Source organism: Acanthochromis polyacanthus, chromosome 21 (assembly GCF_021347895.1).
Source record: "Acanthochromis polyacanthus isolate Apoly-LR-REF ecotype Palm Island chromosome 21, KAUST_Apoly_ChrSc, whole genome shotgun sequence".
In the NCBI taxonomy this organism is placed as follows: Eukaryota; Metazoa; Chordata; class Actinopteri; family Pomacentridae; genus Acanthochromis; species Acanthochromis polyacanthus.
In genome coordinates, this window is record NC_067133.1 from 18,672,716 (window position 1) to 18,698,535 (window position 25,820).

The 25,820-nt window shown below is 39.4% G+C and overlaps 2 protein-coding genes across 2 annotated transcripts in view; both read right to left on the reverse strand.

Moving 5' to 3' along the window:
• Positions 1-10,240, reverse strand: part of camsap3 (calmodulin regulated spectrin-associated protein family, member 3) — a 28,289-nt gene extending 18,049 nt beyond the window's left edge. The window contains 2 exon segments of the mRNA XM_022219690.2: positions 3,476-3,738; positions 9,710-10,240. Of these exon segments, the coding sequence (XP_022075382.2) occupies positions 3,476-3,738; positions 9,710-9,842 (396 nt within the window). The 5' untranslated portion in view covers positions 9,843-10,240.
• Positions 10,241-14,405: 4,165 nt separating this feature from the next.
• Positions 14,406-23,571, reverse strand: xab2 (XPA binding protein 2). The gene is made up of 19 exons (XM_022219694.2): positions 23,427-23,571; positions 22,911-23,059; positions 22,478-22,601; positions 22,163-22,360; positions 21,605-21,739; positions 21,343-21,507; positions 21,112-21,256; positions 20,872-21,023; positions 18,880-18,999; positions 18,652-18,783; positions 18,257-18,388; positions 17,985-18,098; positions 17,693-17,855; positions 17,407-17,597; positions 16,448-16,570; positions 16,182-16,353; positions 15,794-15,920; positions 15,535-15,647; positions 14,406-15,419 (listed from the first exon to the last, which is right to left on the reverse strand). The coding sequence occupies exons 1-19, from the start codon at positions 23,460-23,462 to the stop codon at positions 15,358-15,360; spliced, it is 2,553 nt and encodes an 850-aa protein (XP_022075386.1). The 5' UTR covers positions 23,463-23,571; the 3' UTR covers positions 14,406-15,357.
• Between the last annotated feature and the right edge of the window lie 2,249 nt (positions 23,572-25,820).

Genomic DNA, 25,820 nt, shown 5'->3' on the forward strand with positions numbered 1-25,820 from the left:
ATCATTTCAGATAAAATAAGTTAAATTACTGCTGTGCATTAATTTTCAATCAGCAAAAGTCCAAAGGAGAACAATTGGTGTAAGATGATGGTTAGTGTTTCTGATAGTCTGCCACTTCTATTTGCAGCTAAGCTCCTGACTGAAGCTCACTTGACCAGAAACCTGCCAACACAGCAGTATGATTTAAGACCAAGTGTCACTGCCTCTCCAAAACCAACAGGGGACCAGGAAGAGGGTTAGCTGCATTATGGCTACATGACTTACTTTGCTACTATGGGAACCAATGTTTAACCCTGTCTCTAACATAATCAATAACAGCATACTTGAAATTAATCATAACAATTGCATTCTAGCCTCAACATGAACAAATGTAGCCAATTAGTTTGACGTTGAGACATGCTAGGTGAATGGTGGGTCAGTGGTCATCTCTGGCATGTCATCCAATCGTGGATGATGACGTTCAGTCTGCATGGTAGATTATCTCTAATCTTCAAAGATCTCTATCCTCAATCTGAGGAGTGATGGGGGCTGGGCCACCAGCACAAATACAGCTACCAGTAAAACACACACATATATAGGCAGTCAAGGGTGGAGGCTGCAGGAGGCCCTGAACCCTATTCCAAAGATGCTGAACAATGTGCTGTCAACAAAGCCTCCCTTTCAAGATGATTCTAACCCGCATAGATAGCTGGTGCTAGCTTGGATTGCAGGAGAAGTGCCATTAACCTGCTGCTGAAGAACTTCATACCCTTTCAACACCATCTGAAAGTGTTGCAAAAGAACCAGCCTAGACTTACATACAAATCAATCTACTTACAATGTGTTAAGGTTAAAAGTATGTGAGCGTGTTGCTGAAAATACCACAATATAATTTCATGTTGGACACAGAATTTCTTACAGGTAGTATTATATATAGACACATCCAGCATCCACGGGTCTATAAGAAATCACAAATAGATTTTCTTTTCATTTTAGAGACTCAACTCCATCGAAACACAATTCAAAGGCAAATGGGACTCATGATTCATGCTATTTATTTTTCTGTTAACTGAGGAATTTCAAGGTCTAAAAGCAGGGGCAAACAGCAAACACTTCTTCATTCAGTAGCAGCAGCATACAGTTTGGTGAAGAGAATAAATGCTCTTAAAGAGTTCTGTATGTCTTGGGTTAGCTACAATGTGTCTCTTTTTGCCCTACTCTGATCACAGCACCAATTTTGTAGTTTCACAAACAGCAGGTCACTGATGTTCCACACTTACAGCAATACAAGCCAAGTGAGTGCCAGCATCTTTCTGGGTTAGGATGAAATCACATCCCCGGATTTACACGAGACAAATTTCACAATGATCGTCAAGCAACAGCAATGATATAGGACGTGTGATGTAGCAATAACAAGTTGTTAGCAATGCATGGCCGGGCAAATTAATTGGCAACAGTGTTCACCTGTCAGCAACAAGCATGACTCAACATGTTTTTCTGCACAAGCACTATATGTTATCCTCTTTGTCACAAATAGGGATGGGTATCGTTAGGTTTTTCATGAATCCAATTCCGATTCCGGTTCTGCTTATCGATTCCGGTGCCAAACGATTCCTTAATACGATAATCGATTCCGGTGCCAAACGATTCCTTAATACGATTATCGTATTAAGGAATCGTTTGGCACCGGAATCAATAAGCAGAACCGGAATTGGAATCGGATTCATGAAAAACCTAACGATACCCATCCCTAGTCACAAATATGTGAAGCTTTAACATACATCAGTCCTGCAGCAGATTGCCGCTGCAGCAGCAAAGCCGTTTACTGGCCAAGACCCACATTGATGCTACATCCTTCTAGCGCTGCAGCATGACCCACTTTCTTTGCTTGCCACACTGTAGCTGCAGTGCCAGTCAATGGCAGACAAGCTCAAAGAGAGCCAAGCAGCGACTGGAAGGCTCATATACCAAAACATCAAATACAGCATTAACAGTAGCAGCCAAAATAAGAGTTTAGTGATTAGGATTTAACACTGAGATGAACCATGGTTTGACCTGGAACCATCATCCACAGCTAAGACGCACTCACAGAGTGAAAGCAGAGAAATTTATGTACACAACCTTTACAGGAACATCCCACATGGATGACTTAAGTCATTAGGCCGTTAATTTCTGGTGCTGTAGCAATGATGATGAGAAAGTTGCAATTATTGCTGTCAAAGAAATTTTTAATGTCGGTGTCATAGTGTGAAATAGTGCATGTGTTAGTGCAGGTGGTAATTGTTAGGAATCCTGCAAGAGCAAGTGGGTGTAGGGTTTAGAAAAGAAAGTCTGGGACTGATCTCTGCTTGAAAGACTATATGGCCTCACATTCAGTGCAGATAATGAACTTTGAGCTGTAAATCTTAGCATGAGAAGCACACAATATATACTAAACACTTGGTAATAGCAAACAGAAAGGAAACTCCCATTAAAACGAGCACTCTGTCTTTCCACTACTGCTAATGATCACACAATTTCTGTATTTTTTTTTTAGCTTTGAAACTGTCACAGATGCAAGAACATATCTTCAAGCATTCTACTGAGCTCATCATCACAGTAGTATATCAGCAGTGCAGTACCTGCTGCAGTGACCAGCAGACAGCAGCCATGGAACAAATGGCATCCACCTAAATACACCATTTCCCCAGCAAATCCCTGTAGAGTCCCTACTTAGCTTTCGAAAGCAGACAGTATGAGCATGAACCAAGATGGCTGGGAAATTGCAGTTGTTTGCCATTTTGTACCAAGGACAATAATCTGTATAATGGGAGGATTTAAGGGAATACGTCCAAATTGAGTTATAGTGTAATGTTGTGTCAGCGCAGACAGAAAAGCAGTACATATTCCATTAGATATAAGAGCGTCTGTTTGCAAGGTTTTCAGACTGGAGAACTATATTGTGTCTGCATGAGATGGAAAAAAAGACAGAAAGATCTATTGTCAAGGTCTGAGAGGACAAACCTGTTTCTCCTGATTTAACTCACTGAGCCAGCCCAGAGTACTCTCCCCACACACAGTATCTAAAGTTTCACCAGAACTGCTTAGCTATTGTTGTGATCTGGACCATCTACTGTATCTAGATTCACTCTGCATCTCACACCCTGAAAGTAAAGTAGTCATCCCTTGTGTCACCGTGACGGCCCTAGTCCTTGCAGCTGGATCCACTCATTCTCTGGGATCAGCCCGGGCAGCATAGGGGGGTGGGGACAGGGCTGAATGAGAGGGGGTCTTTTTGATGTCCTTTAATCCGTAGAATCAAAGCATAAACATGCCCCTATACTAAGAACCAAGTGAACTTGACCGCTCCTGGTTTTCTAAAGACTCTTAGACAGCAATGATTCTGTTCCACAGCAGGAGACATGTACCTCTCAGGGTGACACACAAACATTAATAAAAAAGAAGAAAGTGTTCTCATAACCTGTTTAAAGTTTCAATACAACTATCATGACATTACCATTTTGATGGGTTTATGTTGGAGGTCCGCATCAGTTACTGCTGTGTCCTGGTCTTCGGCCACTACGCCTCTCTGAGAGAGGAGCTGCAGCAGGGCAACATTGTCTTTGGGCTGTGCCTCGGCTCCATTGCTTCCCAGTAACAGGCTGTAGGTGCGACAGTAGAGTTCTGAGGACTGCAGGAGGCGCGTGACTGGTGGTTTAAGATGCTCTTGTTCATACTGGTCACAGTAGAAGGGGTCACGCAGCTCTGCAGGGACATTTTCTAGAGAAAGAAAACACACAGACATGGTTAGATAAGTTCCTACAGTAGCTCTATTAAAGAACTATGCGTAACAATAGGACTAAAGGGACACATTGGGATAGTAATGTCCATCATTACCATTTACCTCATTTATTCAGTAAAAGATTATCATGAACATGCTCTATTGTTTCTGACATGGAAACCTGCCTTCTGCCAGGTTTAGCAGCAGATTAAGACAGCTGGTGTATACTATAGAGCTATAATCACTAGTGAGTAGAGCAGAGCAAGCATCAAGGTCAGTGGGGCATGATGAGCTCAGAGGTTGGCATCTGCAAATTACAAGATGCTCTGCCACTTGTTTCTTCCCTCTTTTTAGGCCACTTGCTTCATTTTCATTCAAAGCTCAGTGGAAATGTCCCTTTAAGAACTGTACAGATGATATACAGTATAGGTCAGTATTGGAAATCAGAAATCTGACAGGAACACTCACCTTCCCAGATATTAAAAGCAAACAGAAAACTAATTCTGCTTTACCTCAGAGGAGGCATAGGAAAGCAATATGTAGGATTACCAATAACGAAAAGAAGATTGTTTAAGAATCTGTTCAGACTGGTCTTTCTGTAAATATGACCAACACATTATCCTGGATAAACATTATTTCAAAAACACACACTAGGCACACCCTCTTTAAAACTGGTTTCTCTGCAACCACACTAAACCAGCAGCAAGCCCAATAGTCCATGTCTGTGTGCAAACACACACACAAACTAGCGTCTAGCCGTTTTAAAAAGACCCAAGGAAAAATAGTTCACAACCTGAAATATCAGCAGTTCGTCTGAAACAAGAAGTGAGAAACTTTAAAGTTATGTGTGTTTATGAGAGCCTAACATTGTGCTTAACATAGAGACAAAGGGTTATTACAAGGGAGGTGTCCTTACACTCTTGTATCATTATGTAGTCCTGTAATGGATCCATTGACATCAGCCACCAAAACAAAACAGTTTGGACTGACAATGCCCTGTTCTCTGTCACACTCACTCCATGATGAAAATCGTTGCCAGACAATACTGTCAGTTACACCACACGGTTCATTTTGTTGTAAATAATCTCCTGTGTGCCGAAAGAACAATGTCCACATTACTGCTGTAAACATCGTCTTAGTTACACATAACTGTACAGTGCATATAAAAGAAAAAAAAAAGTCCCACAGTGATGCGTTACAAAAAAACGCAAAGAAAAACTCCCCAGGAGGCAAAGCAGGATGCAAATACCACAACTCAGGGAGATGAGCCCAATGGATATGAGCATGATTTCCCTATGAGGCAGTCTGGCCAAGAATGGTGACTTTGTGTGTAACATATCAGAAACAAACTGGGGACAAATTTTGAGGGTACGAATTCATATACAGGCAGGCCAAAGTATACACATACTAACAATAGCAATTTTCATTTAATAATGCACACATCAAATGGTAAAAATAAAAAGAATAGCATTCTCATTTAAAGGCTCGTGTGTAACTAAGCCCAACAAAAAAGAAATGACGCCACCATAATGTTGACATCAATACACCTCCAGGGAAATATTTGAAATAAAAACACATGCGCGTTTGCATAAACTGGAGCAACCACCTCTCTGTCACTTTCACAGGCCATGGGGTCAGTTTTTATCTACTGGTTTGAGTAAGAAGGCAAAAGTCAAATGTGTGCAAAGTTTACAATATTACCACATCATCATAGTGGGTGAGCTGGACGGTCACTCTGTAAGTGAAGACGTTAAGAATCAAGAACAGAAGCAATTTACCATCTTGACGAAAGAGATTTTGACCAAGAGGCTTAATCCTTTGCAGCTGCACGAGGTCTGTGCTGTAGCTGACTCGCTTCTCTTACCTCCGTAAATAAGAGGAAAGCAAACTGCAGTGTCACATTGTTGTCATCCTTATGCCAAGACAAGCTGAGAAAGACCACAACACCTTTTCAGTAATGAACTGGTATGCAAAATACTAGAATGGGCAAAGCAACAGAGACAGCTTAGCTGAGTTAGCAAATATCTGTACTGATGGGCACTGTTTGATAGCCCAGTGATAACAGAGGCCATGTGTCCTTCTACTTCATTGACTGATTGAGCTAGCATGCTGGTCATGTCACAGACGATACCACACGCCTGACAGTTATCAACAGGCAACGAGCAACACAAACTTATACGAGGTCTGGTTGAAATTAGCCAGCATTTACACATAGCCAGTTACTTTAGCAGAATAAGATTAGACAAGACCCCACTGCCCGCCCCCTCTCACTTTACAAGTGGAACAATCAGCATTGAATTTCAATAAGGTTGTCACAGTAACAATGCACATTAAGTAGCTTCGTCTCTATTGGCATGGCACAGCAGTTGGCAAAACCTGCTAGATTTGACAGTCTAAACTGTCAAGACTTCTCGGTGGAACCTTTCAGGACCGCTGGCACACCTTAAATAATTTATAAGAGCTCAGATATGTAGAAGTGTGCACGGTAAGCACACAAGCAGGAAGCTCAGATGACAAGATTTGATGGTGAGGCATCAATCAATCCACACGTGCTAATCACAATCTCGCTCTATGACTTATTTTTCTCTTACTGTGCCTCCTCTGGAGAACACTTTGCAAAATTAATAACTCAGCATTCAATCCTACTTGCAAAACTCAGCTATAACCATTCTCATCATGTGGTGGGAAGGATCAAACGCAGACGATTATCCGCTCTCACATCTCGAACAAAGCAGGTATTGTTTTGTTGCCCCAAAACTAGCTGTGGTGAAAGGGGCTATGATAACATGGTACCCTGCACGTGACCCCTAGTTCTGAGAAAAATGCTAATGCCAACATAACTAATAAACTACAGCTTAGACATCATTGGCAAGACGCGGAGGTATAACTCTGTCTACATGGTAAGACTGTGCTATTTGACAGACAACAGTAAAATAAATAAATAAAATACTTTGATGCATTTATCAGATTGTGTATATAAAGTATTTTTCATCCACTGGCTTGAATAAATCTGGTTAGTTATGAAAAAGAGAATTCAATTTACATATGAATTCACAGGCCCACTTACAATAAACACACCACCCCTACCAGCCCTGTGTATCCTGTATCACATCAACACAGACAGCACTCTGCTATAGCACAGTAGCCTTCAATTACATTAAAGGGCCAGTGTAAACAGAAGGACATCCTATAGACAGAAAGTGTGATCACATTATGGGCATTTAGAAGCTAATAGGACCACAGCAAGGCACCGGGTGAGTATTTTTCTTGCAGATATGTCCTCAAGTTAGACACCAAGGTCCAAACAAACATGTGTGAGCTGTTCTTAGGATTATTTGGACCTTTGATATTCCTGTGTGATGTGGCAATTGACTTTCTAACAGTAAAGTATCAAACTATCTTGAAGCACACTGCATAACTCCGTAACTGTGATAAAGGGCTTGCCAAAGTCTTGAGAAGGTTCATATGGTACACCAACAGGACTTTCTACCTTTTGAGTAAACACTAATAGTAAACTAACATCCTCCACAGGTCCTTGTCTCTTGTTGACTCACCCTAGCTCCAATGACTGAAAGAGGATGAGTAATCAACACTATTGCCAATGCTAAAGATACAAGTGGTGTACCTGTACTACAGGTACAAGGTGGTCCGGTTTCAGGAGTCGGAAAAAAAAATATCACAAGAAGATACCTACAACCAAAATGAAGAACACTGAAGCTTTCATACAAACTGTTTTGTAAGACATAGTTAAGCTATTTAGAGATGAATAACAAATACATTCAACTGAATAGGGTGAACTGTCTACGTCTATACATATAAATTCATAGACAAGTTCTTATGAACTTGACAGTTTATAAGGACAGGTTTCTCCCCAGCCTAAAGTTGTAAATCAAGAGTGGTCTCATTCCAATGTAAAAGCACACGCTGGCTTGAGTCACCCTTAAATGATCTGTCAAGTCATCTGTCACACTAACTTCAAGGGCAGATCATAAATTGCAACCTTGACTAACCACTTTGTCTCCACCTTGTTTGAAAACATTAGACATAAGTTACATGGCGTGGCATTATGAAAGATCATAGACTGTCTTTTATACCTTTTATATATAGGACATATGCATATTCAAAATGTAGAAAACCAGGACTAACCAAATCCAGTATATTGTATGAATATGTGATGATGGAATTTGATATTGTTTTTTGACATTGTTAACAGGAAGCTAAAAATATTATCAAATATAGGAATTATGGGCTTTATGTGACGTCCATTACTAGAGTGAGGAGATGTGTAGATGGCTTCTTCTCATTTCAATTCAAACAGGGCTGGTCTTGAAACATGTTGTTTTCATGCTAACATAGTTATTTCAATTCAAGCCTATTAGCAGAACATTGTGACTACACATGGATTTATTTTACGGTTGCTTATATCAGACTAAAGATCTTTTTAATATTTTTGTATTTTATGTCACAGGGACTTTACCAGTTTCCTTTAAAAGGAACAGTTGTAGCCTATTTTATTCTAGTCTCTAACATTCCTCTAACCACATAAAGACCCGAGAGGTAGAAACAATGTGGTCCATGTAAAAATAAATTTTGTACCAAAAAGATCAAAAAGGCTATCTATTGTCATCATTAGGTTTATTGTCCAAAGAGAAACTGGGACCAGATGACCCAGTCTGACTCTGTTCCTCTACCTAGCCGAGTTTCTGGGAAGGGACTAGATGATGTCAGCTTGATTTTGCAGGAAGCTATCAACAAGGCCATAGAGCTGATTAGGACAACACATCGTCACAGCTGTTGTCATGTTCCTGTAGCTTGGCATGGAGTGACTTTGACCATAGGGTGTGGTTGAGGTGCTAAACAGAGCACACATAGGCGGCAGCAGCAGCCTGGAGTCCTGGACCCAAGGCTTGCCTGGGATTGTGCAACGCATGTCTTGTTGTTTAAGTAAAACAGAGTTCACATCACACCCTTCTCAAGCAAAACTGACTGAAGCTTATGTTTGAAACACTGGCCATCTCATGAATTGGATTTGCTTTCATGTTGTTGTTTTTTTTTGTTTTTTTTCTTGCGTGTCCTGTGTTTTAGTAAATGCAGCCAAGACTACTGTGAAAGCAGTGACCTACCATTAAAATGCTGTGTGTATTCTTTGTGTAAATAAAGCTAGATTGAAGAGAAAAGGTTTCTCCTTTGTGAGATCTAATCTTTACTAGTTAGTGCTTTAAACAAAGAGACTAGAAGTTAGCACCTCAGAGTCAAAGCTGAGAGCTGCCTCAAGAAATCTAAACCTAAGTCTTCTGATAAGGATGCTCTGAAAGTATTATTTTGCATCACAGAGGCTGAATGCTTTCTTACAAATGGCTATTGAATTTTGCTGACTAAGGATACTGGAAGAAAATCACTGATAAATTACGATGGCACAGGAGTGAGGGGTACATTCACTCAATGCACAATGCTTTGGATCCACATTATGTGTCCGGTGTTCACTCTGGCTGCTGGGGGCTGTCATCGTCCCTGAGAGGAGGAATGATCCTGAAAAACATATACGCCCCATGTGCCATGTCTGTGTAACCGGATTAAAAACATACCCAGGAGCCTGCAGTTTTCAGACTGAAGCCTGGTGGCTGGAAATACGACAAAACAAAAAGGGTTAGCGTGATAAGGCCTACAAGAGGAGGCCCGTTTCTCTGACACATACCTCCAAAATGTGACCACCCATTGAGTGAGAACAAATGACATGTGTCAGAGTCCCAATAATGCAAACGGCGCATGGGTCCCTCTTTACATATGCGGCTCTTTGTGCTGGAAATTTGATGAACACACTGCAGTTCCCACTACATCCATGTGCATTTCGCTACACCGCTGGGCAGAATATAAACACACTGCTGGACAACAAAAGGATAGTAATCGTAATGCAAGCTCCGTAAGTAACATTTTAACTCGGCAGGCCCCGCCGCCTGAACTGAAACCTACCTGCACTGCCGTACGACTTTGCCAGCAGCCATCCGACACTTGCGCATATTTTTGATTTAGTGCAGTCATACAAATCCAATGGCTTTATGTCTGGGACCACAAAAGTCTTCCTCATGGTAGGGGAGTCCACCATAGCGAGTCTGTAACAAAATGGGACGCGGTGCTGGCAAAAAGGGGGATAAAATACAGCATAAGAAATATTCAAGCTATCATTCTTTTTCTGTTCCACACGACCGGGGCTGGGAATACGGATGTGGTTTCGGGTTTTGTCGGGAAAATATCCGCCCGGGAGCTGTTTCCAAACCGGCTAATGTCCTTTTCTGCGTAGTTTTGGAGACGAAATTCCTGCTTCAATGATGCCTCGCGACCAGCTGAAGCCCCCGACCCGCCGGGCTGTTACAGAAAACCGGACAATTCCCCTCGTTTTTGCCCTTCTTCGTCCGCATTGCTGTGTTGTCACTACACTGTACGCAGCTCCACTTTAGTCCCGCCGATGACTGACTACCAGGTGCTCCACACTGGCAGCGCTCACTCAGCGCGTCGTCCAATAGGAGCCGAGCCTGAGTCGTAGGGGCGGGACCTCCCTGTGAACGCAGACAGCAGGTAGAGGTGTGGTGTGACTTCTGCTACAGGTGCATGTGCGGCACACAGGTGAACGCCTGAGGGGGCACCTTTTCACTGGAAGAGTTAAATATGTAAAAAGTAGGAATTTAACTATGTCGCCTGCAATAGGTCTTCTCTTATGGATTAATTATTTTAAGATATGTAGATGCACATTATTTTTGCATTAAGAACAGTATTCTCTGCTTTTCGCACTGTTATCACTCTAGCAGTTATCATTTTGCACTAGTGTGTTTGTATATTCTTTTCATATATGTAAATATCAATAGATTCTTTTTTGTAATTTTTTCTATCTGTTTATTTTTCTCTTCTTCTTGCTATAGTTATTTTATTGTTCTCTTTCCTTATATCTAGGATGACACCAACAGTCAAATCCAGATTCCTTGTATGTTGTGTACATACTTGGCCATTAAAGCTGATTCAGATTCAGATTCTAATAAGAATACACTATATTAATCTACATTGAAGCAACACTACAACAGTAAAGGTAATACTGGCAATGATAATGAGGCAGTAAAGTAATATCACACTTGACAGTGGAGTCTTGCACATGAAACTGAAATATTTCTCATAGAATTAAAATATTGGATCTGAAAAATGTAATTTTGCACATTGCATTGGCATGTTGCACCTGAGTATGAAATATTGCACATTAAAATGAAATATTACACATAGAATTGAGGAAAAAAAGAGATATTTCACATTCTATTGTTGGTTTGCACCGTCATCTTGGCCTATGGGATCTTTCTGCATGGAGTTTACATATTCTCTCTGTGCATGCATGGGCTTCCTCCCACAGCCCAAAAACATCCATCCATCCATTCTCTGTACACGGCTTTATCCTCACTAGGGTCGCGGGGGGTGTTGGGGTCTATCCCAGCTGACTCGGGCGAAGGCAGGGGACACCTTGTGTATGTAGCCCTGTCTGTCGCAGGGCTACATACACAGACAAACAATCACACACACATTCACACCTACGGGCAATTTTGAGTGATCAATTAACCTTAGCATATTTTTGAACTGTGGGAGGAAGCCGGAGTACCTGGAGAAAACCCATGCATGCACCACAGGGAGAACCGCCCAAAAACATGCTGAGGTTAATTGATGATTCTAAATTGTCTGTCGGTGTGAATGTGAGTGTGATTGTTTGCCTCTATATGTAGCTCTGTGATAGACTGGTGACCTGTCCAGGTTGTCCCCTGCCTTTACCCTAAGTCAGCTGGGATAGGCTCAATGAGGATTAAGTGGCATATAAATAACAGGTGGATGGACATTATATTGACATGTTGTATATGAATATGAAATATTGCACTTGAAAGCTAATTATTGCCCATGAAGATGAAATATTACTCATCATACTGAAAATGCTACTGCACAAACAATTGAGACAAATAATATTGTAAATGACATTTATATCATTAGTTCATTGTCTGTTCATTCCTGTAGAAGAGGAAGGAGTTATACAGTATGATTCCCACTGGTAGAAATGAGGCTCTGTGCTGCACATCTGTGGTCTCGGTCTACAGCTGAAGGTCCTCTGATGTGATACCAGTGTGGTGCAGGGGATGACAGGTTGTATAGTTTCCTCAGCATCCTCCTCTCTGACACCTCTACCAAAGGCTCCAGCTCCTCTCCCAGGAAAAAAAGTGACTGTCCTTATGAGCTGTTAGCATCAGAACCGTTCACATTCACACACTACAGTGTAGAAGATGATGCTGGACACAACAGAATGGTGAAACATCTGTGGTTCTGCAGACATTGATAGTATTATGCTCACTGTTACATTGTTCAAACCACATCAGGATGGTGAACTCTCTTACACTCCTCCAGCATTTTGTTGCAAGACAAGCGACAACTTTATTATTCCTTTTTACACTTTGAATAAAAAGATACCTGTTTCCACCACTTTATTAAAAACATAAATACTAGATTTATTTGTTGAAGTTACCGATTTAGATAAACCCTGCAGACACCTTTTGATGGGTTGGGTTGACAGTAATATTGGTAATTCAAATAACTTAATGTGTGCATTAGTTGATTGTCTTCTACAAATAAATTCCTCGAAAGCAATACTTTCTGGAAATGTTTTTAATTATGATATGACCGCTTGTGTTGTAGCAGTATTTATTAGTCAAATATGGCCATCCTACCCTTCAGTTTAGCTATTTAAATTTGTGTTTTTATCCTTTTAAGATTTAATATCTGGTATTGATAGACAAACAAAAAATATTCTAAATAAGTTTGATGTTGAATCAATTAATTTCTTAAAAGCTACTACATGAACAAAAACATTTAAAAAAACTATTAAAACACATCTAATTCAAGCAAGTTTTATATCTTCCATCTTTGTCAGCTTAAGAACTTGTGTTCAGGATTATGGTAATGAAGTACATAACACACAAAAAATCTTTTAAATGATACGGATAAACTAGTTTCTTCAACTATTTTTTTATGAGAAATCAACTTAAAGACTTGTTTATGCAACCAATCATGACATTAAAAAAAACGTGATTGTAGAGGAAAAGCTCATTCTCTTGTAACTATGTAGTTTGTTGGTTGAACATAATTTCAGTTGTTTTAACTTAAAATGATTTATGCAAACTGTTAACTGATTTTTATTAATTTACTTTTTGTTACTCCCAAACATTATTTTAAGAGGGTATAGGCTTGGATGGAGTTTGGCAAACTTACAAAAAATCAGCCACAGTAACTCAAAACCCCTGTGTGGGTATGTCAGGCATTTAATCTAATGCATTGTGTGAAATTTCAGCAACTTTGTAACTGTCAGATGGCAGTGGACTGAAAAGCAAACTATTTCATTTAAATGTAGCTGACTAGATGTATATAGGAGTAGAAGTTGAATATTCAGAAGTAAAGCATAACCTCTATACTCTCACCACTGAGCCTGAGCAGTATTTTCTGTGTTCCTGCTCTGCCTTAATGTAGACAAGTTTTCATTGCTGTTTAAACAGCGCAGATGAAAAAATACAACTAAACTGCCCTTTATTATGGTGGATCGTCAAACCAAGCCTTAAACCCTAGTAGTTAGAGACTTTGTCAGGTGAATGGCCCCAGTACAACACCACAAAACATCAGCGTGTGCAGTGAGCAAACTTCCATATCGGGTTGGGATATGACCCTGAACAATGCCCCCTTGCAAATGGAAGAAAGAAGTTTTGAGATCATGAAGCGTCCCATTATTGATTTTTGCAAAGCTATTTTTTCTTTGATGCTATACACTACATAAAAATACACTGATTAAATGCATTTTGAAAAACATGTTGGATCATATTTCTGGCTGTGGTGCAGATGTGTAGACACAACGTAACACTGACACCCTGGAGCAACTTGTATTAGTTGTTGGTAAGTATATTTGTTGGACAAACATATGGTGGTCACGTTATCAAAGAGGGATTCATTTAGAACAAAACCATTCATATCAACTTCTGATTAATCTTTGAATGATACAAGATACCTGCAAATATGGTCATGTTTTTCCACCTTACAGCTTTTTAAAGCAGGTATATCTGTATACATAAAACTACAATGAGACACAGAGCAAAATACTTTCTGTGTAACTATGTTGGGATTGCGGGACATTAAATATGGATAATAGCTTAACTGTTGTTATTTAGGACAGTTTTTTTCCCCGTTTGTTTTTTAAGTCATGTTTCCTGTAGCACCATCCACACTGGAAACCTCAAGAGTGCCTCATCACATGATGTGCAAAGTTCCAAGAGCTCTTCAAACACTCCACTGCAGTAACTTTCTAAGAGGATTACCTCTCAGCTATTTTAATCAAATTATGAAAGAAACAATTTCTAGTATTTTTCCAGTCCTCATTCACTTTGACTCTTATGATGGGGTTGCAACAAATAATGCAGCGCCTCAATCATCAAATACTGAAGCTGATCTGCATATTTAATCAGAGAATAATTACTCCAGTGTACATGAGGTGCACTTACATTCATTTTAAAGGTAACAATGTTTGATGTGTTAACCTTCACAGAGGTTTTGCAACAGCACCTACCCTTACTTTTAGAGCAATGTCCTCAGTCACTTAAGAATCACTCGGTTTAACAAGTATAAATTCATTTTTATTACAACTGCATTCTTATGACAATATTAAGAAAGTCCACGAGATTCAAAGAGACCGGCTAGTCATAGGAACAAGTGATGCATAATTCACAAACACTGCAAAGGTCTACAGTGTGACAACAGGAAGAAAAAAAAATGAAGTTTACAAGTCGATCCTCCACATCACTAAGTCACACTTTTATAGCATTATTAACTATAACCTAAAAAAAGATCAGTGAATGTGGTAAACCTGCAATACTAACAAAAAAAGGCATTAGAAATACCTCCAAATCAGCATTTTCTGATTTGTTACAGTTTGTTGAAAATTTTATACAACCCGTGATTGTTCAATTAGTTGTATAATAGTGGATCGTGACATTTTTCCAAAAGTTATGAAATCTCTCCAGTAATCCTGCGGGTTGCAAGACACCCACCTACTTGTGATCCTCAAACCACCAATTCAAGGCTTGAATGTTTAGCTCCCATATCAAAGGAATGCTTCCTGCTTGAGAAACTATGCTCCTCCCATATGTTTTCTCGGACAGAGCTTCCTGTCAGAGAAAGATCTTTTCATTTACCAGTGGTCAAAAAAAGACTTCACTGTTTATTCTTCCACAAAATGTTGTGTAGATACAAACCATACCTGGCTTTCGTTTGTTATCATAAAACCAGATATTAGGATTTCTGAACAGACAGACATAATGGCTCAATTATCTTGAAGCTCATACTTGATAAAGACTGACACCATGTGGTCAAAACAAATCGGTCTTTGCACACTGAACTACAACTGCCCAAATGCTGCCCTTCTGACTGATCTCATGGGTCACACTCTATTCAAATAAATTGGATACAACTGAATATTTTTGCATATTTTAAAATGCAACAACTGAATGATGACAATGGAAATCAGAATTGCGCATCTTTACAAAACTGAATGAGGGAGTTATCCTTCAGTCATCTTTCAGCCCTCCAAAGACAGCTGTGGGGACGCTCTTCTGTTCCAGCTGCACCTCTGCAAAGGCCGAGAGGACGGGACAATTAGTGCATGCACTTTCCTGAATAAAAGATTGCTACATGAATGTTATAAAACAAACCACTGTTTCAAGTTTACAGCGTCTGGCGCTCACCCTCTGGTCCTTGGTCTTCATCATCGTCATCCTCGTCATCATCATCAATGTTGATTTCATCAGGATTGGCTTGTTTAGAAAGCTCAGCCAACTCACTGCGTGAAGTGTCACTCCTGCATTAATAGAAGAAGAAAATGAGATAAATGCCACCAAAGTCATTTGGAAGAAGGCATCAAATTTTATGAAAAGTGGAAATTTCCAACTAAACTTTTTGCTGTAGGTACAAAAAAAAAAAAAGACGAAAAAAAGAACAACCAACCTAACAAAGAGAATCTTCTCTTTGGGTTTGAGTTTGTCCTGCTCAGCTTCAGCAGCGAGCTGCTGTGCTTTCTGCTCCAGCATCTTCATATCATCAATTCCCATCTGACCTGGAGCAAGATCTGACACTGGACAGAGAAATAATGTTTGAACAAACAGGGAAAGAGTCTCAAAAATATATTATAAGTTCATGTATAGTGTACAGTACATTCACTCTTCTGCAATTCTGGTTTATCTGTCCAGGATAAAATGCAAACATGGAGCATGCGTGGCTATATCAATATAGTTTCACACATCCATTCTCTGAATATCCTGTATAACCTATACAGTTCATTTATAGCACCAGCACAAAGGTAAGACACATTATACTTTAAAGTTAGTTCTCTCACCAGTGCCTGTGGAGCTTGTTGTGGCCTTCAGCATCTGAGAGGACATAAAGTTGACCTGGGTGTTGTAAGTAGCCTGGACACTGCGTTTGATCCTCAGCATCTCTCTAATGGTGTCCTCATTTCCATGACGGATCTCAAATTCTTTCCAGGTCTGCCAGAAATTAGCCGTCACCTGAAAGATCAAGTTCATAAGTGATTATTAAGAGGCATGATGAAATACATCCACGTTTTCTGAAAAATGTGACATTTTGTTTCGTCTCTCTCACCCTTGGGTCGCAGATCTGGGAGCAGTACGAGTAGATTGCTCTGGCCCGGTCAATCTCACCCAGTTTGCTCTCCATGTCAGCAAATCGTAGACACATGTCCCTTGCATGCTCATCAGGAAGGACCTGTTTTGACACAAATGGCAGAACTCAGCATGAAAATCAGAATAGAATAACTGTAGTTCAGTAGCTTGAGCTTTTCATGAGCCGATCCATAAGCCTGAAGTTATTCAAAGGTTTTTTGTAACCTTTGTTTGTTTAAAAGTGAAGAGATAGCATTTAGCATGAAATACAAACAACTGTAAATGGTTATTACAAGAAAGTACATAAAAAATGAATGTATTCATTGGGATGCCCTGATAGCTGAGCAGGAGACCCATAAACAGGGGCTGCAGTCCCCAATGCAGCGGTCATAGGTTTGAATGCGGCCCACGGACATTCACTCTCTCACTCTTCTACTCATGTTTCCTGTCTCTCTCTCTCTCCATTGTCCAATATAATAAAGGCCAAAAAATAATATAAAACAAATGACTGTATTCTTTATTGGAGATAAGTTGGAATCTCACCAAATATTGGTGCTGCATTTGCAAAATAAAACCTGTCAGTTTAAAAATACATTTTCCTTCATACATATTTGCATTTGCAAAACTAACCGTAAATATATGTCAATATGATCCATCTGTGCATCCCTAAATAATGTCTGCATCATTTAAAATCTGGTCGAAAGGTTTAACTAGCTGCACTGAAGCTTGGTAGGAGTTTTCAGTTTAAAAAAGAAACCAAATGGGGCTCGTCTCATTTTATGACAGGCAAGAAAATGAGCGAAAGCAAAAGTGACATTAATAGCTTTAAAGTGCTGCTACATAGTGAATGCAATCATTTCAACAGGCTCGAATTTGCAGAAAACTTACTAAAGAAGAAACTGTAGGTATTTCTAAGAGCTAAGAACAATGCTACATTACCTCAATAGCCTTCTGGTAAATCGCTCTGGTGTATGTAACGCCATAAATTTCAGCTGCTCGCTTGATGTAGATGTTGAACATGTGATGTCTCTCCTCAGTTTCTACTGCCTGTGTTGCTCTTTCATAGACCGCCATGGCATGTCGTGCCAATCCATACTCCTCCTCCAGTTTGGCATACAATAGATAAATGGCTAAAACAAAAACAGAGTTTTGAAGTGAATTTCATAAAAGAAAAAAAAACTGAATTGACAAAAACTGTGATTGTGATTCTAGCAAAACCATTTACTCTTGGCAAACTTGGCAGGGCAGCCATCCAAGGCTTGTTCAAATAAATCTCTGGCTCTTTCCAGCTTCTTGCCCCCGTAACGATCAGTGAACTTGGTAAGGTAAGTGTTCCAGATGTCATAAACATTTGGCCACCTGAAGAGAGCGATGCCACGCTCGTATGCCTTGAAGAAGAGCAAAGAAAAAGAACAAAGACAAACAAAGCATCAATTAAATGTGTGCTACAATGAGCAAGGCAAAAGTTACATTTTTAAAATTAATGTAGATTTAATGAATAGGTGTCATATTATTACTTTAAAGCTTTCCTCAAAGTAGTTGTGCTCTTCAAGGAACATGGCATAGTTGATGATAATCTGTGGAGTGGCAATGCGGAGATCTATAATGCGGTCATACACTGCTTTTGTGGACTGAGGAGAAAAAGAACAAAATGGAGGAAGAATTAGATTGAACATCCAAGGATCACAGAGATTCTAATGCCAATACAAATTATTTGATTTACCCACGGTGTATATATTTGGCTCATGAAACACACAACTCCATAGACACAGACATGTCGTGAACGTACCTGAAAAGTTCCAAGACTTTCCTCCAAGTCCGCCAACATAGACCAGACCTTTAAGGACTTGTAGACTCTGTTTTGGACCGGCTCAGATGCATCAAAGTATTCTGCTTTCTTGGAAGGGATGGCGGTAGCTTTCTACATTCAAATCATAAACACAAACTTAGAATAATGCATACAACAAAACAAGTCAAGCGTCTACATGTAACGCGTTGTGACATGAAGCTCTGCATCTCCAATATATCAGCTGTCAAGAGCATATTTTAAAAAGAAACTTTCAAAAAACATTCAAAGGCAGAATGAAGCCGACCAGGGTTGTTGTAGTTCCTCAACTCTGCCACTAGATGCTCCAAAGCATCACGTATAAATGCTGTGGCTAATATGTGATACAAGTGTGTTACCCTGAGTATGCGTAGTGCCTGTTCATAGTTCTCGTGGCGAAGCTCCATCTCTCCATATTCGCACCACACGGCAGCAAGGTCATCCACCTGCTTGTAGTTCACCTTGGTCGCCTTCTCAAAGATGGTCCTGGCCTGTGGTACAGTCAGTCCAAACAAGACATGTTGACGGATAGAAAAACAAATTCAGGAAGTTTACAGAACCCCCGTGGAAAGACTTCAGAGACTTACATCATCTAGCTGTTCATTTTCCTCGTAGAATTTAGCAAAAGAAACCCAGAGAGAGTGAGGCTTCCCTGTGGCCTTCATTGGATCCACGGTCTGTACTGCTTCAGTGTATGTGTTGATGATCTGAAGAGAACACGGAGTCATCAGTAAAGCACGACATTAAAGAAAATGCTTTCTATGTGCTTTTAGTTCAATTGTACAGAGGTGGAAAAAAGTTTTCGGATGCCCTTAAAGTTTTACATAATCTCAAATATCATGACATATTTGTGGAAAAATCTTTGTTTCAAAAGGTGTGGCTCAACAAAGAATGTGTTTAAAACCGAACAAAAAATAAATAAACCACATCATCAAATTAATATTCAGTAGTTCTGCCATTAGCACGCAGTAGAGCTCTAATTCTGGCTGTCATGTTCCCCATGAGCCTTTCACTCTGTTGAGGGGAAATCTTGTCCCATTCTTCTTGAATTACTGCTGGTCTGTTTCAAAGAGTAAACAAAATAATTTACGCTTTAGACCTTCACCAAATTTACCGAAATAGACCTTTTGATAATCCACCACAGATGTTCAATGGGACTCAATTAGCTGACCTGTAGCTGCTTTATTTTATTTTTTTGTTTTGATGCACTATATTTTAGCTGCAGCTCCCGTTTTTAACAGTTTGTTTCCTTTATCATTATTGTTTTTATCCTTGTTGGATTATTGCTCTAAAGCACCTTGTGATGTTTTATCTGTGAAAGATGTTATATAAATATATTTCACTAACTCATGTCTGGGCATTGAGCTGGCCACTCTAAGACCTGGATACTGTGCTCCTGTAGCCAAGTTCTACTGGTCCTGGATGTGTGGGAAGAGGCATTATCTTGTTGAAACATCCAGTTTTGACTTATGGTTTTATAGTTTTTACGGTTTTGACAACCAAATTGTATTGTCTTGTTTTATCATGCTGTTGGAAAGCACTTTGGTGCTCTTTTATGTTGCTGTAAGGTGCTCTCTAAATAAATTTTGATTGATTGATGTGTCATCACAGACAATGCGATGATCAACACCAGCAGCACCTATACATGCCCAAACCATGATACTGCCTCCACTATGCTTGACAGTAGGTACTGTACATGCTGGAGATGATGTTTTTCCTGGCCTTCTGCGTACCCTCACATTAGCAGGAGGAAGATAAAGATGGAAACTGGACTCATCTGACCACAGAATCTTCTTCCAGTTCCTGGTTGTCCAGTTCTTGTGTGCTTGGGCCCAACGACACCGTGCTAACCTCTGTCTCTCACTGATTAGGGACTTCTTGACAGCCTTGTAGGACCTTAAGCCATGATCTAAAAGTCAGCCACGTACAGTGCAGGTGGAACACTGGACACCAGTGTGGTTTGACCACTGCTGCTGAAGCTCCTGTGATGTCATTCAGCAGTTTTTCTTGCACATGCGGATCAGGATGCAGTCATATCTTGCTGAAGAAACCCTTGGACGTCCAGATCTTGGTTTGTCTTTGAAGCTGTTGGTTCGTCTGTATTTCTGTAGATTTTATCCAACTGATGAAATTGAACTGCTGCCATCTGCACTTCTTGGCTATCTGGCAGCAGCTGTACCCTTTCTGGCTGAGAATCTTTATCTTCGGGTGCGTTTCCTGTATTAGGTTCCTTGTTTTAGATATTTTTGCCTCTAAAGAACTTTCAGATGTGCTGACAAAAATTGTGTCTTTTAATAAAAAGCACGACCTTTATTAGTGGATCACTGGTACCAAAATGAGAGAATACTCAAAATTTCTTATGGATTTTTTATGGAACCAATCAATTTTAAGTTTTTAATGGCTTTTTTAGGATTTATTCAGTATTTTCACTGTGACTGTACTAAAAGAAATCGTACTTGAAGACCTAAGAGGGTTTCTTAATGCAGTATTTCACAATGCATGGGGTGTCCGAAAACTTTTTTTCCACTGCTGTATATCACCATGAATTGTGTGTGGACTAGAAAAGACCTAGAGCTTACCTGCCGTGGATTTCCCTCATACAGTTTTACCCGCTTGTGCCACTCATGGACGTTATGAGGGTTTTGCCTCAGTAGCACACTGTTCAACAGGAGCGGCCGTCGGGCTATCAGCTGCTCAAAGCGCGCCAGTCTAAGTTCCAGGTCTATGTCATCTGGTTGGGTGGTAACAAAGAGTGAGGCATGCATAACAAGACAAGTGAAAGCAATAAGTGTTATAAATATTACTGAATTAATACACACCATCTTCATCCTGCCCCATCTCAGCAGTGGTCTCCATCTTGGCAGCAATCATGCTCTCTTCAAACTGAGCATAGCTGTCAAACACTTGTGTGAAATCTCTTACTGTTACCACTGTAAGGATGGCCTCCTCATAAACATCACGTGCCTGAGAAAATGAAAAGTCATAGTTAGTCGATTCCGCCAGCTAAGTGCTTTCTGTATAAAAGTGGACGTTTTTCGGAGGAAACACACTTTCTCAAAGTGACCACTCCTGATGTAATAGTCCGCTAAAGAGCACCAAAGTTTTCCAAGCTGGTCTGTAAAGCGTGTGAGGCCTCCTCGGATGATGGCTCCTACATTCAGAGAGGTCACCTTGTCAGGATTCTGGGAGATCAGGTCACATAATTCATGCCACAGCTGTACAAGAAATAGGTGAAAAAACAGATCCATTAATTTTCTTGTTCAGCTTTAAAGACAGACAGTAGAAAACACTTAATGTGACAATGAATCTTACCTGATAATTAGACTTGCCCTCTTTAGACACAAAGCTTTCATCGTTGACAACAGCTGCGAGTCTCACAGCGGCTTCATCCAAGCGACCAACAGACCGTAGGTAGTCTATGTATTCCTCTGCATTTTCTGGAGAAAGCTACAGGGTAAAAAGAGAAGACAGTATATTTAGAGGATGTCATCATTCATCTAAAAAACGTTTCATTTCAGTTTCTACAGCATAATCTATTGACAGCTTTCCTCGTCCTTGTTCTGCTGTATAAATAAGACTGTTAGTAAATGTGTGTTGCTTCTAAATCTCTGTCAGTCGATGTTAGAGCTCCACATCATATTTTGAATCATTAGTGAACCATCCTCAAAACTAAAACGGCAATCTGATAGCCCTTGATCTATTTAAGAATTTTCAGGCATTTACCAACCATGTTTATGACACATAGTACGTGTAGACATACCATAAGCACTGGGACATCATTGGAAGCATTTAAATACAATAATCAGTAAAATCACAAACATCCCAAGTAACAGCTGCTGCTGGGATCGGGTTTGTACACTTTGTTCTCACCTTGAGGTACCTGCGGTACACCCGGATGGCTGTCTCAGGCAACGGCAGGTTTCGGACAAAGCGGAGATACAGAGGCCAAATGCGTGGATGTTGAGTTACAGGAAGAGCTCTAAGAGCACGGTCAAATGTTCGCCGACTTCTTGTCATCTTGCATTGAGTCACAAGGAACTGGCAGTAGTCAAGCCAGATTCTAGGCATCTAGTTTGATTAAAGACAAGTGATAAGTTTTAAATACAACTCCCAAACATCACAACATAATACATTTATATTTTGATTGCAAAGTTTGACAGTATTGAACTCTTTAGGAAGTATTACCTTATGCATGAACACCAGTGCCCTTTCATGGCAGTTATTGATCTCTTCATAGGCTGGTTCAGTGATACATTTTCCTTTGACTTGTTTCCGCCTCTCTCTCAGGTAATTGTACCACAGCTTATAGCTGGAAAAAGGGAAGATTTGTTTTTAATAAGAGTTACAACACAAGAAAATAGTTACTGCACAAGATCCTACACCTAAAATGCCATTTTGAACACAGTCATCTACATGAAAGTCTGTCAAAGTATATTTCTATAGCAATGTATATCAGTGCTAATCAAAATTTAACTACAAATGATTCTTGGAAAGTGCCCTATCCATTTGTAGCATGATCTGAGTTGGACACAAACATCTGTGCATTTGCAGTATCTGAAGTGATCTGCATGGTAGAAGCATGTCCATGTCGTCTTTGCATCGTTCTCCTATAGGTTACCTGCCAGGCAGTTCTTTCAGAGCCCGTTCGTAAATCATGTTCAGGGTGGATTTGGGTCCATTCTGTTTGAATTCGATGTAACGCATCCAGCACTTTACGGAGTATGGATTCCTGATGATCTCCTCTTCATAAGGCAGATCATCGTCCTCCTAACAAAAAAAAAATCATAGCAAATAACACTTCAATTTCAGTAATGCTCACATTTTAAAGTATTATGTTCGACAGAGATGTCATCATTGCGCGACAGCGTAGATTGACTGAGAGGTTATTTTGTGATGATTAATTACTTATGGACGCTTTAACGGCAACTATAATCTCATTATTTCACTACTGTAAACACGCAATTATGCCGGACTACAGATCTATCTGGTTCCAAGCTTCGGAACCATAACTTTAACACCGGTAACGTAACACACACAGCCAAGCTAACAATACAGGAAAAGTTAGCGCTAGCTAGCCAACACTTGTTGTCAACAAACACCGATAGAAAACAACGTACTATAAGGTTTAACTTACAAACATAACATCAGCTTTTCCGTTTAACGAAGGCATTTCTTCCTAGAAAGAATCGAGCTTCCACATTAAAGTAATGATAACTTTAGCAAGCTAAAACTAGCTTGTAGATTCAAAGCGTGTAGTCAGTTACACTTCCGGTGCATGTGTCACAAAGTACGCATGCGCAACAAACTCGACCAAAAAAAAAAAAAAAAACTACAAGCCAAACAAATGTTTGTAGTTTCGAAGCGGTACTGTGTAAGTAAACCCTAAAGGAATCGTATTTTCCCAAATGATTTATGCATCAAGTACGGATTTTGTATCGAATGTCAATATTGTGTTTCTTTTGACATTCACTAAGATTCTCTATACTATACTGTCACATTCGTGCAGACAAAATTAAGTTTTATTAATGTAGAGTAGGTTCAATTAAATCTGCAAAAATACAGTAAATAATGCTATGATATTGATGCCTTTTTACATTTTTTAACGCACAGGATTTTCTTGAAGCAAATATGACACACTATAATGACAGAAACTGGAATGTCTGTAGATTTTACTGTATGAGAAAATGATAACCTGCAGAGTAACATTTCATAACTGGATCTTCTACCTGCAAAAATCAGAAATAGCCATAATCTAAATACTTTTCTTTTAGTGAAGGTACGCTCAGCTGTTTTTTTCTGACAGCACAAGAGTTATAGTAGGCTGACTGAAATGTGAACAGTGCAAAATTAAAGTGAGTCATTATGGGTCGAATGGCAGACAATCAGCGTATCTTTTTCATTAACACCATTTAACCTTAGAACACTTAAAAATGCAAGATATGTCATTGCCTCTTAAACAAAAATCATTTTAAAAAGCCTTCATAAACCAATAAATATGTTTATCATTTGAGGCCTTTTAAATAATAATAATAATAATAATAATAATCTGACAATATTTTAAAATTAATCTTTTAACACAGCACCCCAGGTACCCATGTTAGGCTAGAATGTTTATCTACATCATTATCATATACAAGTCCTAATTTTATTAATTGTTAATGTACCTTAATAGACCAGCACAAAAGGTGCTGCAGAAAGCCATGATATCTTATAGTTTCTAGGCACAGATAATTATACTTGCGAAAAAGGGATAGATAAAATAGATAAAAAGCAAATACAGTAGTCTATACCTAAACCCTAAAATGGTTGTGAAGCTGGTTTTGAAGTTATGCAGTTGCATGATAAGTTAGAAACATATTTCAAAGCTGTTACGGTGCAATTCATTGTTAATTCTTCTGAAAGGCATTTGTGCAGTTGTCAGCTGTTTTCGGGATTAAGTAGGTCATTTTATTTTAGAGCCTATGCAAGCAATGTCTCAAAACCAGAGTCACATAGTTTTTCAAGGACACTGAGTTTCCATAACAGCAACAACATAGAATCAAATGTAGCCCGAGGATAAAGATCTTTGATATCTGAGTGGGACTTATTATAGGTCTTATCTCAGCCTTGTTGGCAAATGTTCTTCTCATCCTTTAAAGGCAAGGTGTAATACCACTTGAACTTTATGGAAAAGGGCCTTACATTCACTTTTATTAGAGGAATATGAGATGTGCCAATGTCCTGCAACTATATACCAGCCCCACTTGGGTGCTTCTCCAAAACGAATTTCCATTCCTGGCTGTGCACATGTTTAATTGCATGAGCAAGTAGAGACATCATTTTAAAACGATAAAATCCTTCTCAAGTAAATCAGAATCTAAATTTATTTGAGGAAAATATTTATTGGAGCAAATTAGTGGTTCAAAAACCCACATATGCATTGCCCAGCATCTATTTTGGGGACATACTTTGGGCATTACCATCACACTTACGCTTTATGAGCAGAAATAAAGTTAAGTCTAACACTTCTCTATTAGGCATGCAGCATGATATTACTGATATTAAATGGCATATTCTGAAAATGTTATATATGTTGTTTGGGAGACATAAAATTACACAGTAGAATGATTGTAGTAGTCTTAGTGGCATGAAGGAAAAAAATGTCATGATAATCAAGTTTAAATAATTTCAAAGATTTAAAATTTGGGCATGCTCTGACACTTAATACCAATGACATTTGAGTGTAACTTGCTGAGGGCAAATGGTTTATGGGCTCAAAAAGGAAAGTCATGGCACAACTTTCATATGAGATTATTCAGTTTTGTACTTCTCAAATGGTTAGGATTTGGTCTTACTATATATCTTTCAGAATGCTTGCTACATAAAATGTCCAATGTCCCATGCAAAATGTAATTTGAAGCTTATTTTCTTAATTTTTACTTTTTAAAAAAAATCACTAAAATTCTGACAGTACCTTGCTGTATTATTTTCTTATTTTGACCGTGAAGCAATCGAAGATACAAAAAAGCTGTCTAAACCTGTAATGTCC

What these genes read in the sequence shown, in the direction of transcription:
- xab2 (XM_022219694.2), bottom strand. Translation starts at nt 23,462, where the DNA reads ATGCCTTCGTTAAACGGAAAAGCTGATGTTATGTTT. An exon ending in AAAATGAACAGCTAGATGAT is followed by an intron (nt 18,784 to 18,879) that starts GTAAGTCTCTGA and finishes ACTGTACCACAG; the next exon opens with GCCAGGACCATCTTTGAGAA. An exon ending in AACAAGCTCCACAGGCACTG is followed by an intron (nt 15,921 to 16,181) that starts GTGAGAGAACTA and finishes TTCTCTGTCCAG; the next exon opens with TGTCAGATCTTGCTCCAGGT.